Source organism: Portunus trituberculatus, chromosome 15, assembly GCF_017591435.1.
Source record: "Portunus trituberculatus isolate SZX2019 chromosome 15, ASM1759143v1, whole genome shotgun sequence".
Taxonomy (NCBI): Eukaryota; Metazoa; Arthropoda; class Malacostraca; order Decapoda; family Portunidae; genus Portunus; species Portunus trituberculatus.
Window position 1 is genome coordinate 17,478,629 of NC_059269.1, and position 19,412 is coordinate 17,498,040.

General features: G+C 39.8%; 1 protein-coding gene across 2 annotated transcripts in view; it reads left to right on the plus strand.

Annotated features, from left to right (window-relative positions):
- Positions 1–19,412, plus strand: part of LOC123504312 (semaphorin-2A-like) — a 558,274-nt gene that overhangs the window by 129,390 nt on the left and 409,472 nt on the right. Inside the window, exon 1 of one of the 2 annotated variants that reach the window (XM_045254733.1) lies at positions 6,612–7,221. The exons of the other annotated variant lie outside the window; for it this stretch is intronic. Within the exon in view, the coding sequence (XP_045110668.1) occupies positions 7,041–7,221 (181 nt within the window). The 5' untranslated portion in view covers positions 6,612–7,040. Of the gene's footprint in view, positions 1–6,611; positions 7,222–19,412 lie in introns of those variants that run through there. 2 annotated transcript variants of the gene reach the window in all.

Here is a 19,412-nt window from a genome sequence, read left to right on the forward strand (position 1 = left end):
AATAATAATAATAATAATAATAATAATAATAATAATAATAATAATAATAATAATAATAATGATAATAGTAATAGTAGCTGTATTAATAATGATGATGATGATGATGACAACAATGATAATTATAATGATAATGATAATAATTATAATAATAATAATAATAATGATAATAATAACAATAATAATAATAATAGTAATGATAACAATAACAATAATATAATGATAATAATGGTGATAATGTCGATGATGTTGAAGAGAAAGAAGAGAAGAATTAGGAGTAAGAGAATAATAATATTGATAGTAATAATAATAATAATAATAATAATAATAATAATAATAACAATAATGATAGTAATAAAAATGATTATAATAATAACAGTAGGAATAGTAACAACCGTAATAGTAATAATAGATAGAGGAGGAAGAGCAAGACAAAAAAGATTACGTGACAGCAGCAGCAGCAGTAGTAGTAGTAGTAGTAGTAGTAGTAGTAGTAATGATAGTAGTAGAGAAAGTAGTAGTAGTAAAATAAGTCACCATTAATTTACAGTACGTCTTCTTTTTAAATTACTAGAACAATTACATTAAAAATACAGCACAGCACGAGTCCATAGAGGCAAAATAGACAGAAAGAACCACAAATATACTTACACTCATACATAAATACAACACAAACTTAGAAATTCCTTGTATTTTGTATTTCTGATTCATAACATTTAGCTTGTGTACTGTGTGTATGTATATTCACTATTTTTTTCTTCTTATTTTATTTATTTATCTATTATTATTATTATTTTTATTTATCTATTTATTTATTTTTGTTTTTTGCCTAAAGTGTCGGGGCGTTCCAGCTTAAATTTTTGAGAGGTTTGCATCAAGTTTTCCCAGTGGTTTGCGTACGGGAACTTTCTCTCTCTCTCTCTCTCTCTCTCTCTCTCTCTCTCTCTCTCTCTCTCTCTCTCTCTCTCTCTCTCACAGCGTCCCCTGCTATCAACACGTCAACCCAATTAACCTGACTTCTATCCTTTACCCTTTCGTCCGTGCCATTAATCTTGCCCGGCTGTCCTATCAATACCTCCCTACACGGACTTCGCCTCCACTCCTGCACGCCTCATTCTTCTCACCACCACCGCTGCTCGTTCTCTTACTTGATACTTGATTGTAGTTCTTCATGCGTCCATTTGTGTAGACGCTTCGTATTCCCACCCTCAATCCTCCTTTCAACGCGTATGTGGTTCTTTCACAGTCATGTTTTCCAGATCATAGCAGTGACTGAACGGATAAGTTTTCTCTCACACGTTCTTAGGGTGATAAGTACCTACGCAGGGTATTGCACTTGAATTGACATGAAGTACGTTTGCAGGTACACTCGATGTCTCTTCTGTTTAGTTAGGCAGGAAAACTGAGGTTGCGTATTCTTAAATATTGTCAGGTTTGTGTGCAGTGGTTTTTCTAGAGTGAAGTGCAAGTTATTGGTGTTTTCCAGTGCATTTTCATAAGCTAGTGGTGAGTTTATAAATATTCTTAATCGTCACTGGTAGAAAACACCTTGAAAACTCGAGGAATCTTTCTCTTATGGCCTTTGAAAATCTCTTTCTCGTTCTGAGAGGCTAAAATGTTAAAGCATAAGAGACTAAAGGGTAGATATTCGTGCAGAAGTAACTGGTTGATATAAATGTCGACCTGTCTTCGCGCTATAAGAGAGAAAGGAAGATGGATTCCTGAGTCCACTTCAATTTCTAAGGTGACCTGATGCTCTGCTCTCCTGATTGTATTCTTGACGTGGTGCAGGAAAGGCAGGGGGGGAAGAGGAGGAGGAGGAGGATGGTGTGAGGAAAAGTAAGGAAAAGTTAGTGTTTTCGATAGGGGTGGTGATGGTGGTTGTGGTGGTTGTCTTATATGTTTACTTTGTGACTACAACAGCAACAACACCAATATCATTATCAATAGCAACAAGCAACAGCAACAACAATTAATCCTAGTGCAACAACAAGAACAAGAACGGCAATAACAACAACAACAACTACAACTACTACTACTACTACTACTACTACCATAATAATAATGGTAATGATAATAATAATAATAATGATAATAATAATAATAATAATGATGATGATAATAGCAGAATGCCAATAATAGTAGTAATAGTAATAACAATGATAATAATGATGATGATAATAATAACAATGAACTTAAGCAATCCTGATATAGAAACATAAAACTTTAAAACCATGAAATAGCACATTCTGAAACAGCTCTTTATTTATTCACCCATTTACTTAATCATTGTTTGTTCGTTTGTTGCCTTAACATTAGTATGCTAATTAACGTTATCAACTCTTGTTCGGGTTAAAAGGGCAATGAGTAAAAATAAAAACTTTCTCGTATTTTTCATAATGAGGCAGCAGCAGGTGACGGACGGCAGGGTTACACACGGTCCTTTCCTTTCCACTTTTTTTTTTTATGTACTGTGTGTGTGTGTGTGTGTGTGTGTGTGTGTGTGTGTGTGTGTGTGTGTGTGTGTGTGGATGGTCAAGGACTAACACAGGCACACACAGAAAAAAGAAGAAGAAAAAGAAAAGATTAATAAATAAAATTCGACTAAATAAAATGAAAATCGGTGCTCCCTTAAAAGGAACACAAAAGAATTCCAATCAAGTGTACCAATATAGTTTTTTTTTTTAGTTTGTCTTGAGGTTCTTCCCTAGAATTAACTCAGATCGTAAGAGTCTGGAAGAACACAGTTAAACCAAGGCTCGCTCCACAATGCCGTGCGGCCGGAGCTCGGTAAGGCAGAGACTCCCCCACGGCGTTGCTCTGCTAAAATATCCGTTGAAGATTAGAAAACTGTGAAAATTTATTGGCAACAATCATTCAAGTTGTGTTGTATTTTTTAACCCGTTCACTCAATCAACATAAATTTCTGTTCAACTTCATCTGTCTACGAAAAATGGCGAACTGAGCACAAATTACCGTTTTTTGTGCGTTTTATATACTTCTGTAGATGAACCATACAGGGAAAACCCGCTAGTGTGAAGATGCACTCTTTTGAAACGCTCTCCTTGCGGCGATTCTACCGTAAGGGGGAAAACCCTCGTATAAAGCGAGCCTACGTAGGTGTTCCTGAGTTCACATGTTGTCAGCCCACCGCCGCCGCAGCCCTTAGCCAGCTGCCGCCACCACCGCCACCACCACCCTGGGTATCGCGACCGTGGACCAGAACACAGGGTTATATGAGTCTTTTGTTCCTGTTTTGGTGGAGTTTGTTGATTCTTTCAGGGACGATGAGGCGCATTTTTTGAGGATCGAGATTTACCAAAAGAATTATTTGAAACTGTGTGTGTGTGTGTGTGTGTGTGTGTGTGTGTGTGTGTGTGTGTGTGTGTGTGTGTGTGTTCAGTGTTTATTTTTTCTTAAGGTTAGTGTTGCTTCACACATTTTTTGTTTACTGACTGTTTTATTTTATTTTCTTCTGTGTAACATGGATGATGCATTTCCGTAGCGGCGTTTTGGTGGAGGTTGTGACTCCGCTGGTCTTGGCTGGACGGAGGAGGTGAAGTAGCGGGGAGACCAAAACAGCTGGGTCTTCAGAATATACTGGTTTTTTTTTTTTTTATGTAAGAAGGAAAAACTGGCAAAGGGGTGAATAAGATAAGGAAGGGCCCACTTAGTTGCCAGTCCCCTTGCAGGTCTTGAAGAGTTAGCGAAAATAAAGGGATAGATGTCCTGAAACCTATATAGGTGCACCGTTTAAGAAAAAAAAATTATATGAATTCGTTTAGGGGACTGAGACAAGACAATTATTAACTACAAGAATATTATCAACTACACAATTTTTTTCTGCTGTTTAGAATCCTGCGTGTTGCGAAATGAAAATAATAAGAAAATAAATAAAAGAAACATGAACCAAGGCAGAAAGATCAAATTACTTTCTGAGGTGCTGTCTGGTTTTGAGGTGAAGGTTCCGATGAAAAGTGTTGATATTCCTCGCAGTGTACTTGTGTGGAGATGGTCGCGCTTGTCCTGGTGATTAGAGTGAAGCGATTATTGTGATGCCCTTTGACACACACACACACACACACACACACACACACACACACACACACACACACACACACACACACACACACACACACACACACACACACACACACACGTTGCTCTTAGTTTTGGGAATTTTTTCGACTATTCTCTTTTGGGACTGCAGGCTTAAGTGGGTCTTCTTTTACTTCTTCTTTTTGTTGTTCCTGTTGGTGTTGTTCTTGTTGATGTTGCTCTTCTTTTTCTTTTTTCTTTTTCGTTTCCTTCGTCCTCTTCTTCTTCTTGGTCTTGTTCTTCTGCTTCTTCTGCTTTTTTCTTGTTCTTGTTCTTGTTGTTGTTCTTCATCTTGTTCTTATTCATCTCCTTCTTCTTCCTTCTTTCGTTGCTGTTTTGGCAGAAAAAAAAATCATAGATAAAAAGAATGAAAATATTAGAATAAGGTTAAAAAACACAAAATCCTTCAACTCCTATTCTACATATCACTCACCCAGCGTCCCAAGACAAATCGAGAGAGCTCAGTCAGCTGTAGTACCTTGCAGTGTAGTAACCCATGACAGCAGTGCGGTTCGCGAGGAAGTTACACGGTGAACTGACCTGCTTCTTGGGTTTATAGACTCGTTAAGCACAAGTATATAGCTTTGTCGGTGTCTGTGTAAAGGGACGAAGATTCGCCTCTCTAAGACCCTAGCGCTTCTTGTTTTACGAGAGAGACTTCGGCGATAAACAGGGACGTGAAGAGGCGCAGCTATCGTTCGGGTTATAAGAATCTTTACAGGGTATCGCAAGGCAGCTCTGAAGTGGCCGCGGGTGGATGCAGCTATGTTTTTTTTTCTCCTTTTTTGCTGGTGGGGTATTGAATCTTTTAGTGTGTTTGTTTTATTTTGCTTTATTTTGTCGTTAAGAGTTCGAAAATTTGGTTTCTTGATTGTATATTTATTTTTCTGTTCTCTTTTTCAATTTCGTTTTCATCTTTTTTTTCATTTCTTTATTATGGTCTCTCTCTCTCTCTCTCTCTCTCTCTCTCTCTCTCTCTCTCTCTCTCTCTCTCTCTCTCTCTCTCTCTCTCTCTCTCTCTCTCTCTCCTTTCTAATTGGTATACCTTATTAATTCAATTTCATGTAATATCTATCTGTGTTTCTTTTCTTTCGTTCCTTTAATCTCTTTCATGCATATTTTCCTGTATTTTCCTTGGTATTTTTATCTTTTCTATATGTGGAGGTATTTATTTTATCCATTTCGTGTCGCTCGTCTTTGTTTCCTTTCCCTTCATTTATATTTCCATCATGTTGAGTTTCTTTTATTATTATTACATTTGTATAGTATTTGGTGTAGTTTAAATTCCCTATCTATTCTCCAGTATTCCAAAGTAAGGATGCCTTCTTAACTCCTTCAGTGCTATGACGCGTTTTTATATTCATTCTGGTTACTATTTGGTGATTTCATACAGCTTCAGAAACTCATATGGAGGATTTAGAATAGAGTTGTCGTTTTCTCTCGTAAAAAAAAAACCGGGAAAATAAAAGAATATAGTAAAAGTTAAAGAAATAAAAACTTATATTGTTTCACCTTAACCCAATCAGTACCATGACGCGCTTCCATATTCATTCTCCTTACTGTTTGGTGATTTTATACAGTTTCAGAAACTAATGTGGGGGGATTGAAATAGTGAGGACTGGCCATTAATCTTTTTTTTTTTCCATAGACCCTTGGTAATGTCAATGAAATGGTCAAATCATACACAAATCTAAAGGTAACAATGTGACCCAGTACAGAAGAGGTAAAGCTTTCAAAGGTAAAAAGGGAAGAAGTATTTGAGTTCTTTTCTTCTTCCTCTTTTCTTCTTTTTACAATTTTTTATAGTTTATATTCCTTTTTTTTTCTAGCATTCCGAAATATGGGTGTCCTGTTAATTAAAGTTTGAAAAATGTAAGGGTAGTGGTGGCAGTCTCAATAATAGTTGATGATTCAATTTTGTGTCATGAATAGAAGATGAATTGTTACTAATTGTGTTCATGATATTTTGCGACTTGAAAGGAACTGTTGAATTTCTTTGTAGTGTGTTAGTTTAGTGAGTATGAGTAGCTGTTATTATGATTTTTTTAGTGTGTGTGTGTGTGTGTGTGTGTATGTGTTGATAGGTGTGTGTGCGCACGCTACACCATTCTCCACGTCAGCACGTCATCTTGTCCACAAAAATCTGCGGTGAATCATTGTATTCCCCGCAGTGCAATGAAACACCAGCACCTCACCATCACTGTGGGAATAATTAGGTGCAACAATCACAGTCACGGCCGCCGCTGCATGGCCGAGGGCGGGAAGGCAGGGGAGGGAGAGGGGAGGCGCTGAAAGCCTCGCTACATAATTAGCAGTAATCCTCAACGAGAAATTTGCGCCAAAAATACAAGATGCTATGAATGTTGTTACAATAAGAGAGCTTTTCTCCAAAATCCAATCTCATTTGACTCGTAAACGCGGAGTGGGATCCATATACTGCGGGGTAATTGGCAACTCGTGTGGTCGGAAGAGCCATCTGGCGAGCTGGCGGCGAAGGTCGACTCTCCACACAAACACGAGCTCAGTGACGACTTGACTGTGAGAGTGAGTGTACGGCTCGACTGGCCTCCGATCCCGCAATGCTTCTATGATAGAAAACCTCCTCCTCGTGTGATTTCCGAGGGAATGAAGCAGTTGTTGTGGAAATCATATGGTATTCTCCCAGCGGAGTGCGAAATATAAGCTGTGTTCGCCCGAGAGAAGCAGGTTTTGCTGTGAGGAATTTTAGCAGCGTGTTGGAAACTGGTAGTGGTCGCGTGTTGCGTGGAGGGGCGGCGGGGCCTCCCTCACCTCACCGCGTCCAGCGCCTCGCCTCTTCCCCCTGCCAAGGCGACACTGCTCCACCATGGACTGATCCTGAGCCGCAACACTGTGCCTGGCTTTTTGTTTGGTTCGCCATTAGTGGTGTTTTTAGTTCGAGGAGGAATCAAGGCAGCGACACGACGATGGCCTGGTTAAGATCTCGCTCGGTGGTGTGCCCGGCGTTTTGTTATTGGTGGACGGCTGTGGTGGTGGTGGTGATCACGCTGCTGCATCTGACCAGTGTGGTGGTGAGCGACGAACAGGTCCCAGGCAGCGGCTACGTGGAAGTACCATGTTGCACGCATCACTTCAGGCATCAAAAAGGTTGTTAATTGAATCACTTGTGATTTTGTGCATGATATTGTATGTAGTGGTGGTGGTGGCATTATAGTCGCGGCCGCCGTCACTACTGCACCTACCTGTTGGAGCCACGAAGCAAACCAATGTGAACGTGCTTGTTGTCTTACCTGTGCCTCACCTGTGCTTTGCTTCTCATTAGTTACTTACTAAAAGTCATTGCTTCCAGCGACGTTAGTGTTATTATTTTTTCTTTTTTTTTCCACACGCTGCATGTTCATTTTATATCATCCATCATGTACTTGTTTCCAATTTTTCACGGTCACTTTGGTGTATTTTTCTAAGACTGCAGTTTGTGTAAATTATCACGAACACTATTTGTTTTAATTCAATTGTCTACACTCAAACCGAAACAGTCATTCATATTATTATTGTTGTTATTATTGTTTTTATTGTTATTATTATTATTATTATTGTTATTATTATTTTATTATTTTTTTATTATATCATCATTACTATTTTTGTTATTGGGGTGTCATCCGTAACACTACTGTAACTATTCCGTGATTTAAACGCGTCTCTCTCTCTCTCTCTCTCTCTCTCTCTCTCTCTCTCTCTCTCTCTCTCTCTCTCTCTCTGTCAGCGTGCGTCATTCTTGCATTGTCCAGCGAGTTCTGGGAAGGACCACGAGCAGGAATAAAGTGATGACACATTACGGGTGTACTGGAGGACGCTTGCTGATCATTTTTTTTTGCTCCTGCTTGACAGTATACGTGGTTGTGATTGCTTTGCTTAGCCCTGCAGTACACACACACACACACACACACACACACACACACACACACACACACACACACACACACACACACGGCGCTATTACTGCATCGTTTACTAATGCATCGCCGCAACTGATCATTCGTAAATGTATTAATGTCTCGTTCTAATTTGAAAGGCATATTTTACATGTCAGTTGCTCTCTCTCTTTCTCTCTCTCTCTCTCTCTCTCTCTCTCTCTCTCTCTCTCTCTCTCTCAAATGGGATTTTTTTTGTTTATTTATTTATTATTTTTTTGTATGTGTGTTTGTTTTTGTCTGTCTGTCTTTCACATATTTGTTATTTTGTCAATTTTACTTTTCATGTATGTTGAGGACACACACACACACACACACACACACACACACACACACACACACACACACACACACACACACACAAATGCTACATTTAATCAAGGCATTACGTGGAGAGTGTTCTTGTTCTTTAGACTCGAAGTCATGTTGCTGCTCACGAAACGCAGCAAAAGAAAATGTGATGAAGGCCAGGCGGGCACGGCATTGCTTAACCTACCTTCATCTTGCCCTCGCACGACCAACCTGGCTGCACTGATTCGACGCCCGGATGTCTGAGCACTGTATTCGTAAATATTTCGTCGCCTCATCGATACTGCTTCTCTTAGGCTCAAGTGGAAGTTACTGAGGTTTTCAAGTGTGTTTTCAGCTCCATGTTATTCTTGACTCATCTCGGTGGCCTTTAGAGATTATTTAGGTGTAAGTTCTTGGTGATTTTAGAGTGTTTTATTCTATAAGTGTTGTGCTTGGGAGTCACTTTTTTTTATTTTATGTCACTGAACATACACAATTAGCAAGGTGTTACATGTACACTTATTTTTATTCATATTAGCTCTGAGAGATTATATATTTTAATTTCACTGATATGAAATAGTAGTGATGCTTCAGATACACATTTTTCAGTCATGTTGTCATAGTAATCATGTCCCTTTCATTATAATTACCTGGAAGTGCAAGATAAAGTTTTATTTTACAAAGTCTGTCGCTTTGACGCCTGAAATGTACTGTGTTGTGTTATTGTTATTACTGAATGATAACAACAACATTGCTGTTATTTCGAAAATCCATGATAAACATTGAGGGAAAATAACAAAGAATAAATTATGAGAGAAAGAAAAACTATTAAAATGTTTAGTAACTTTAGAAGATCTAAACTTTATCCTTAAATGTATGAATGACAGCAACGAGAGCCTGTCATCTTGCAACGCTGCCTTTACTTATCCCTCCCTGTATGCAGAAACTCGTCCGCAATGCAAGCACGGACAAACCCTTCGCTGGACTGTCCCACATTCGTAAATACTCTCCTGTCAACAAGTTTTTTTTTGGGGAGGCAAGTGTGGTGATCGCGGGAAGGCAGGCGGGTGAGGGGGAAGCGCAGTGGGAACCAGCATTAGCCCAGCTGTGTTTACATTTGCGAGGTGCAGCGATGATCAGGTTAGGTTAATGTGAGTTTATACCAGTGCTGGCCAGGAACCATTTTTTAGCTCAAGCTGTAGATCTTCTCTAGGCTTCTAATGCTAGTCTGCTTATACGTACTGAACAAACAGGTGCGTAATCTTCCAGATTAAGCTGCGGCTCTGTACGCTCGAGTAAAGTTACAGCACAGATGCAAGGCAAGATATTATTCGTGCATTGCTGGAGACCGACGACAAACTGATAGAAAGTGTAGTTCGGTGGAGTTAAGTTATTATTCGGCGTGCAATGAATAGGATGTGTTTAGGTAACGTGGCATTCCTGGCACACCTTCAAAGCAAGATGTGACTGCGTTGGATATGTGTTATTCTCCCGTGAGTGACGAAGAAGCGACCGATATTTGTTTTGGGAGAAGGTAGCTTATTAGTGAAATTAATATTATTTAAATTATTGTTCATGTTTTGTTTATTTAGTTTTTTTTAATTCGTTTATTAATTATTTGTGTCAGAGGGAGAGATCAGATTAAGGGGAAAAATAGATCAACCACAATGATATTCCCTAAAAGAAATAGTTAGAGAAGACTAGCCAATGTCTATCAAATATTATACGAGTGTATACTCAACACCGGGTATGGCAGAGCGTTAGTCATGCTTTCTGACATTTGAAGATACCGAGGACAGATTGATAAAACTCTAGTTAGAATAAATAGTAAATGTATTATTTCCACTGTATTTGTGGTAGAGTGAAATGCAATACCCTGCAGTACTCATCAATGTAAGTGTCATGTAACCAGTTATGATCTTTATGGAACCTTGACACCAGCCATACTATTGGAAAAAAAAAAATCCTCAAATGATTTTATTTTGCTGCTAATATTGATAGACAAATGTGTATACTTTAGCGGCACGTATATTCATGATATGTATACGGTATATACTTGTGAGGCTACGTACTGTATTTCTATATGCACACGTTTGACGAATATTATGCAAGGTTTCATTAAGTTATTGGTTACATACCTATAGACGAAACAGTGTTGGAATGTATTTATGTAGGTGTGGAGAGACGACATGGTTGTGTGTGTGTGTGTGTGTGTGTAGGCGCTTATGGAATCTAAATCATTGTCATGAAAAGGAGAATATTTGAAGGTTGAAGGAAAATAATAAAGAAATTATCTCTCTCTCTCTCTCTCTCTCTCTCTCTCTCTCTCTCTCTCTCTCTCTCTCTCTCTCTCTCTCTCTCACACACACACACACACACACACACACACACACACACACACATATACACACACACCCGCGCGCGCAAATAGAAAGGGAGAGAGGGAGAGAGAGAGAGAGAGAGAGAGAGAGAGAGAGAGAGAGAGAGAGAGAGCAACAACAACAACAACAAACAACTAACTCACAAACATATAATGAGCAAATGAAGACTTAACAAAATCGTCAGCCGCTCCCTGGTGCCTCTCTTTCACACCTGGCCGAGGAATGCTGGAGGAAGACAATCGGGGCATAGTAATCAATGCTTTGCGCTCGCCCGCCCCACGAACCACCATCACAGTGACTAGAGGTAGCTACATACATACATACAGACAGACATACATACGTACAGGCAGACCACCGTGATTAATGCCAAGTTACTCTGTTTTGGGGTTTGTTTTTTTAGCTTTTTATGTGTTGATTGTTGTCTTGATTGCTTGTTTTGATTTTGTATATTGACGTTATTTATTTATTTATGTATTTCCTTGTTTTATTAGTGTTTGGTGGGATTGTTCCTCTGATTGGAATTGTGAGAGTGTAAATTTGGGTTGTATTCAGGTAAACTGTGTCTTGTGGTATTTACACCCATGTATATACCTGAAATTATTATTTTTTTACTATGCTTACTTTTTTGTTTATTTTTTGTATTATTATTATTATTTTTAGAGCATTTTTTGTTATATGTAAGTAAACTGTGTGTCTTGTGGTACTTGCAACTATGTATGTACCAAAAACGAATCATTATTTATTTCTTTTTAATCTGCTTACTTTTCTATTTTTATCTATTTTTTTCCTCGTTTAGAGCATTGCTATTGAATACAGTACACGATGATTAATGTGGAGTTATTTTATTCGTGTTTATTTTCTAATAATAAAAGTAAAGAGGTGGTGGTACTTTCCAAGAGGAGGAGGAGTATTTTTCTTTTTTTTTTCCGTTTAGAGCATTGTCATTGAATACAGTACACGATGATTAATGTGGATGTATTTTGTTCGTGTTTATTTTTTTCTAATAATAAAGGTAGAGAGGTGGTGGTATTTTCCAGTTGATTTAACTTTTGTTTATTAATGTATTTTTGAATGAAAGCGACTGGCGCAAAAGTACAAAGAAGTAGGATGCAAATATTTGTTCATTTGCCGCTACGTATTTATATAAAATTTCTATCTTTTATATGCTTAATTTCTTTCATGAGTTTTTTTTCGGGGACTTTTCTCTATTTCCATTATTTGTTTATTGATATTTATTTTTTTTTTCATGTAGTTTCGTGCAGATATACACGTAGAACAGGCATTGAACTCACACATCACCTAGTCTTGTGTTGCATTGCTATATCACTTCATTGTATACCAGTGTCTAACTACAAACACATTCACGTCTAACTCTCCTAAATGTCCATCCACATTTCCATTAGAGTATGAAACTACGTATTTTACTACTAGACTTAGTGCATGGCCTTAAACCACACTGCAGTCACTTCGAAGAGTAAATAGAAGACAGGAATGGCGGGGGTTGTATTGTAAAAGCGGCAGAGGCAGCGGCTGACTGACTGACTTGACGGGTTCCCGCAGGTGCGTCGGAGCCGTGAAGACATGCCGCTGCTACCGCTACCACACTCGCCACACCCCGCCCTACTTTACCTATCTCTCGGTTACTTAAGGGCCTGAGGCATCGTCCGCCGCACCCAGCCTTGCCCTACGCTTATTGGTGTGCAGGTGGTGGCCTTACCTGTGTGTGGGTGGGCCCATTAAGTGTTTTTGTGGCATCTGTTGTGTCCACATGTCCACCCCCTTACCTCCCTGTCCCTCCCGCTACACCCAGCTCCGCCCTCTACTTCCTCCTCCCTCTCCGCTGCGACGTAACCTCCCTTTTCCTCCCCGTCCCATCATTTGGCTTCCGCTCCACTGGAAATTGACAGCCATAATTATAATGTTTTCTGTCAGTGCAGCTTATTGTTATCAGGGAAAAATATCCTACTTAGCATTCTCCTGGGAAACGATGTGAAATATGGGACACTGCTCTATTTTTCCATCTTGGTCGAGAAGCTCATTAGAAGGTTCAATAGTTCAGACGTCCGGCTATTGGGGTAGTTGTAAGCATTGGCGTAATTTTTATTCTGACCGTGGGAGGGATGAAGGAACCAGCCACTCGATGTAACGTAGCTGTTTTTATTCGTCGGGTTGTTATTTTCAAGATTCATGACGCTGTAAAAGTTTATATATCCATTTCAGTTTTACATAATGTCGTTTTTCAAGGATCGGATACCAGTAGAAATATATTGCAGAAAGTACGTATTTATATCTAAGCTACAGAAATAATTAACCCCTTCAGTACTGGACGCATTTTTACCATGAATTTTGAGTATGATTATTCGGTTTTATTTACACTAGCAAGTGTCTATGGAGGTCAGAAAGTTAATGGCCTAAAATCTTCACTATTTTAATCCCCCATAAGATTTTGAAGCTGTATAAAATCAGCTGTCAGTAAACTGAATAAATGTAAAGACGTGTCATGGTACGGAAGGGATTAAGAGACTTTGGTACATAAATATCTAACAAAGATCTACTAATGATTGTGGTTAGAATTGTATAGCAAAGTTCGCGGGAAAGACTGATAGTGCATTTAGCATTCTTCTTCTGTTCCTTTTCTTTTATAAGTTCTCATGAACTAGGAATATAAAAGCCTAAATTTTTTTTATGCAGTAAGAAATTAAAATGGATTCAGAACATTCAATAATGTACATTTCAGAGAGAGAGAGAGAGAGAGAGAGTTTATCATGAGCTTAATCGCTTCCTAAAGCAAGCTGTAAGATTAATATGGCTATTGAGATTGTATAAGGTACAAGAGATTATCAGCATCCAAGGTGGCAAGCTGCTGGATTAGAGAGAGAGAGAGAGAGAACAGAGTATTTGCAATAATCTCCATGCCACAGCAACATGCATATACACTATTCCAGTGCAAGTGGTGGCAGGGAAGGGATGAAGGAAGTCAGTGAGAAAGGTGGAGACTTTTCAGCACTGCCTTTCTTCACATCGCCACTTTTTTTTCCCCCTTTCATCTCTTCCTCGGCTCAGGCATGTCTTTCGCTGACAGACGGATAGGCAGGGAGATCGCAGGAGGAAAAGGAGGAGGAGGAGCTAAAAATAAAGACTGGTGCATGAGGTGATGAAGAGGAAGCGCGGGCAAGTCCTCCTCCTCCTCCTCCTTCGCTTCCTCCCCCGCAGCCTCAGGTGCAATATTCAGCAAAATTTTGGCGGACGGCGCTGGCACAGAGAGCATATAAATCAGCATACACTTGAGGGACCTAGTGAAGTGTGCATAAAAATTGACGCATGGCTCCTGGGTGGATTGAAGGTGTGTGTGTGTGTGTGTGTGTGTGTGTGTGTGTGTGTGTGTGTGTTCTTCCTATCTTTAACTTGGTTTACTCTAGCAATAGTTTTTTTTTTTTTCGTTCAACACAGCAATGCTCATAAATTAGGTAAACATCACTTTCATGGACAAAAAAAAAAAAAAAGCTTAATATCTGTCAGGTAGTAAACTAAGTTCAAACAGATTTACTTCTCTTCACTTAACGGAGATAGAATGGTTATACTCTCTCTCTCTCTCTCTCTCTCTCTCTCTCTCTCTCTCTCTCTCTCTCTCTCTCTCTCTCTCTCTCTCTCAATGCCCCGTCATATTATCCCGTTCCTCTCGCACTCCCTCACTCGGAGCGACGTAAAGGACCAGCCGGCTAATTACAGAAAATTAGGTCATAGCTTTTTTAGGGAAACACGCTGCCGAGGAGGTGAAGTGGTGGCGGCGTTCACGGATGAGGCAGAGAGGCGCGTGAGGCTGATGGATGACAAATTTTAGACTGGAAAAAAGAGAGGGAGACTAATTTATCTTGGAGTGGTAGGTAGGTCAGGTATACAGAGGTGGAGGAGCAAGGGGTGGATAGACACGGCGAGGTTGGATGACAAATTTTATCCTTGGAAAAAGAAATTAAGAGGTGACTAATTTATCTTGGAGTAGTAAATGGGTAGGAAATAGAGGAGGAAGAACAGAAGAATTAGGAGATGGATAGACACGTGTGAGACTGAAAAGTAAGATTTCATAATGGAATAAAAGAAAAGTATGACTAATTTATCTTGGGGTGTTAGGTAGATAAGGTATAGAGAATAGAGAATAAGAAAGAGGTGAATAGAATGAAGAAAATAATGGAAAGAAAAGAAAGAATGACTAATTTATCCAAGAGTTTTCTTTCATACTTGTAAACTCTAAAGTATCTGCCTGTGTCTGTATTTCCAACTTCCTATGACTTGACTTCATTTAAGAGGGAGGTTTCATGAAATTTATCCCTATCTTGACTAACCTTTTCTACGAGTAATATGCAAGTGGACTGGAGACTGAGTGGGCCTTTTTTTTTTTTTTGTTGTTGCCCTTTGTCAGTTTTCCCCACTTAACTAACCCCTTCAGTACCATGACACGTTTTCATATTTGTTTTGCTTACTATTTGGGAACTTTACACAGCTTCAGAAACTTAGGTGGGGATTGAAATAGTGAAGACTCTGGCCATTAACCTTCTAGCCTCCATAGACCCTTCCTGATGTCAATAAAATCGTCTAATCACATCCAAAACTCATGGCAAAAAATGCTTTCTTGTACTGAAAGGGTTAAAAAAAAAGGGTTAGCTGTTGAGGAAAAGGAGGTGGATCGACAGACATGTATCCTGATTACGAACGCCGCACTCCAGCTTGCAAGTCTTTGGTGGAAGGATTTGGGGTTAAGTTGGTCGGAATTTGCACTTAATCTCGGGCTCCAGCATGGGGTAATTACTAGGAATAATGAGGGAGCAAGGCTGATGCTTCCACGGAGGGGAGGGAAGGAAGGTGTGTGTGGTGGTGGTGGTGGTGGTGAAAAGAGGTGAAGGATGGACAGGGTTTATGTGTTGGTAAACTTGAGGTTGTTGGGAGTATGTTGAGTAAAAAATAAGAGGTTTGATAGAAGAAAAGTATGAAACGTGAAGGAAAGTAGATGCGTTGATGGTTCTTATGTTAGTGAAGTGTCATGCTGAAGTTGTGTTGTGTTTAGTGTTTTCCTTTTTTTTCTGTTTATACTTTATTTTTATTTTTCTTCTTCTTTTTATTATTATTATTATTATTATTATTATTATTATTATTATTCTTCTTCTTCTTCTTCTTCTTCTTCTTCATCATCTGCGTCTTCTTTGTCTTCCATCACTTCCACCTTCCCTTTCATTCCCTCTTAGATGCAGAGCTGTTAGGACATGGATGGAAAGTGTATGCAGTATATCGTATATGCATGAATACTATTTCTTGAGTTTTTATTCGTCTTTTCCCTCGTGTGGGATATGTATCTTAAGAGGCAAACTTTTCTGAGTGTTTAAAGGAGGCGGGGGAGAATGTTGACTTAATAAGCCACTGAGAAGTTGAGAATTATGAGCAAAGGAGAAGGATTTTTCTTTGTATGCATTTTTTTTCGAGGAATTTCGCGTATCTAACGTTGCTACATGTTTTAGTAGAGAGAGAGAGAGAGAGAGAGAGAGAGAATGTGTTACTGCATTACTTAAAGGATAATATTCAGCTTTGTACCTTACCTCAGACAGCTTTTGTGCAGTGGTGGGTCCCTGGAGTCGTGCGCGCCGTGTGGGTCGAGCGGGTCGTGCCTCTGTAAACGAGTAACGACAACACATTTCCACACAGTATATATCCAACTTTTATCTTTATTTTTTTCCCTAACAAGTCTGAATGCTTTCCCAGCTTTGGCGAGAATATTTGCCTCATTAGGGGGAAAGCAAGCAAGGAGTCTCGGGGGACCTTACCAGCGCATAGCAGAGTCATTTTTCTCACCGCCGTTTCTCCCGCGGGACTCCGAGGCGGCAAAGGCAGCAGACAAACAGGAACCTCCAGCGTGGTACTGGGAGGTGGTGTGGCAAGTTCCGCGGCGATGATTAGTCCGAATTTAGCGCCGCCGCGAGGGTTAAAGTGACTGACTGCATACGAGCCTCGGATGCTTGAAGAATTGCCTGCACGATTCTCTCCGTCTGTTTCACCAAAGCTTCTCTAAAATAGGAGGTTGTATATGTACACTTGTGTTTTAAGAAATGTGTTAGATGCTTAATTCTTTTGATTGGTGGGGAAGATATGACGCTTGTTAATTGGTAAAGCTTACATACTTTCAATGAACGAAAAATGTAACTACAGGTAAAGAGTTTGAACGGTGGCAGTGTTATCCTGTAAAATTGTATATTCTCTTTAGCTCTCCTTGTTTTGCAAACCTTTCATCCATTCATTGAACGAGCAGTAAGACTAAATATAATATCAATGGTATCAATATTCATACTACTAGTAAACATGTCTGACAGAACAAAGATGACAAGAACTATACACAAACTACGTACCCCACTTGAACTACTGAATCATTCCATTTTCTCTCAGTGGTCGCCATCGAAATTCATCTCAGCCTGCACCACGGCACTCTGTTAAGCTTAGCGGTCAAAGGTTTGAACGGTGTCAGCCTCGAGGAGGGACAGGAGTCTTCTGAGAGTACTGCACCGTACCTCAACTTGAACCGAGTGTGCGAGCGTCCCCTGCAGCCTTCTTTCCTTTCCCACAAGACGCTGGTTGGGCTGCCCGTTGGCCGCTGTGTGTGGGACGAGCAAACATGGCCACGTCCGCCCTGCTCTCTCCTGCAAGGGACGCGGCCACAGAACCCGCTCAAACCTCGCCACTTTGTGTAAAATTCATGTGAGACACCACGTCACTCCTACCTGTAAAGGACCCTGAAGTCTCTCTCTCTCTCTCTCTCTCTCTCTCTCTCTCTCTCTCTCTCTCTCTCTCTCTCTCTCTCTCTCTCTCTCTCTCTCTCTCTCGTGAAATTTAAGAGCACAAAACAGAGGAAGAAAAGTGTTTTAAGTTCGTTTTCAAATATTTACACATATCAAAATGGAGAACAATTTAATGAAGATGTTCCGATACTCGTCTTGAAACTATTTAAATCATAGGAAGGAAAAGAAAAGTTCCAAGATCTACCTTGCAATGCATCTTTGGCTACTCAAGGTTGTCTTAAAACTTTCAGTACTACAGCTTGTTTAATTTGATTCAATGTCGGTTAAGTGTTGCATCAAATTTATAAAACTATTTTCTGGTACTCAAGGAGTTACACAAAACCTCTTGCTACGTAGCTTCAATAATCATATATTTATTTTGACTGATGACCTGGTTAAGTTCATGGATTGTCATTATATTAGCTAGCGCAGTATTTTTTTTGTCCTACTGAAGGGCTCAAAACCATCTATTACTTATCCTCAACAATTATATTTTTACTGTGACTGAGAACCTGGTTAGAGTCATAAACTGTCGGTATAATAGTGAATAGCAGTAAAGTTTTTTTTTATAGTTCTTGTTCTGAAAGACTTAAAAAAAAAAAACACCTCTTACTCATCCTTTGCTCTATTCAAACAAACCCAGGGTAGAATTTATATATCTCCAACATAACAGTGAATGGTTAAAGGTCAGACGCTATTTGCCTGAGGGGATGGAGGGTGGAGAGGTGATGGAAGACTGACCGGTAGAGAGGCCTGCTCGCCACGCTCTGTAGGTTACCGACACGCGGTCACAGCAGTATAACTTCCTGTACTCGGGTCGAAGGCGGTGATCTTGAAGCTGCCTAACTCCTCTAGCGGTTGGTGGTGGTAGTGGTAGTGGTAGTGGGAGTAGTGGTGGTCCCTTAGGCAGCCTCCTCCTTCTCCTCCTCCTCCTCCTCCTCCTCCTCCTCCTCCTCCTCCTCCTCCTCCTCCTCCTCCTCCTCCTCTACTCTCTTGCCTTGTGCAGTGTGGCAGGCGCAGTCTTTCATCCTTAGCGTGGAGTACCTTGCTTATTTTCCACCGGCATCTTTCTTCTAAGTTCCTCTCAAGCTTTGGCTGCATTGACCGTCATGGTGTAAGGAAGGATGCGTGAATGAGGCTCGCCAGCTCCTCCACGCGGTCAAACACGATGCCTGAGGACTCGCTGGTGCTTGCTTACTTTTATGTTGAGCTTTTGTGTTTAACTTTTCGTTGTATAATACTAGTAATACTGGGATGATGTACTATTTTTTTTCTTTTTCGTGGGGTTTAGGTGTTTCTAGTGACGTGTGGTCCCTAAAAATCAATATTGTCTTCTGAAAAATTCAATTAGTTGATGTAATGAATAAGTGGTACAGTGGAACCATGCGTATTTTTGGGTCCGAGGGTCTCCAAGCGCACGGGTTCGAATCTCGTCCACGGTCCAAGTGTAGGTTGGGCTTCCTCAGTCGTGGCAAAGGTTTCCTAGCGGGTGGGCTTTGAAATAGGAGGTACCACAAAATGTATCCCCTTTAGTCCATCAATTCCCGTGAAAAGCCCACATGGTATAAAAGAAAAATCATTGTGGCAAAAAAGCAAACACTACCTCAAAATCTACTGAGTTCTTTTATTCCTGATACTTCGGAAATAACATTCTGAGTGGCGCTTTGTTTATTTCATTGTTTTGTAATGTTCTACGCTTCTTTTTTTTCAAGCCACGAATAAAAATGGAAAGGAAAAAGAAAGTACAAGACACCAATATGACAGAGACATGCAATTTTCATTAAGCCACTCACTGTTATCCCTGATGCTTTTTTGGGAAATGGGATTTTGAATTTTTTAGTCATTCTTTTCCCTATATATTCTTTGAACTATTCTTCGTA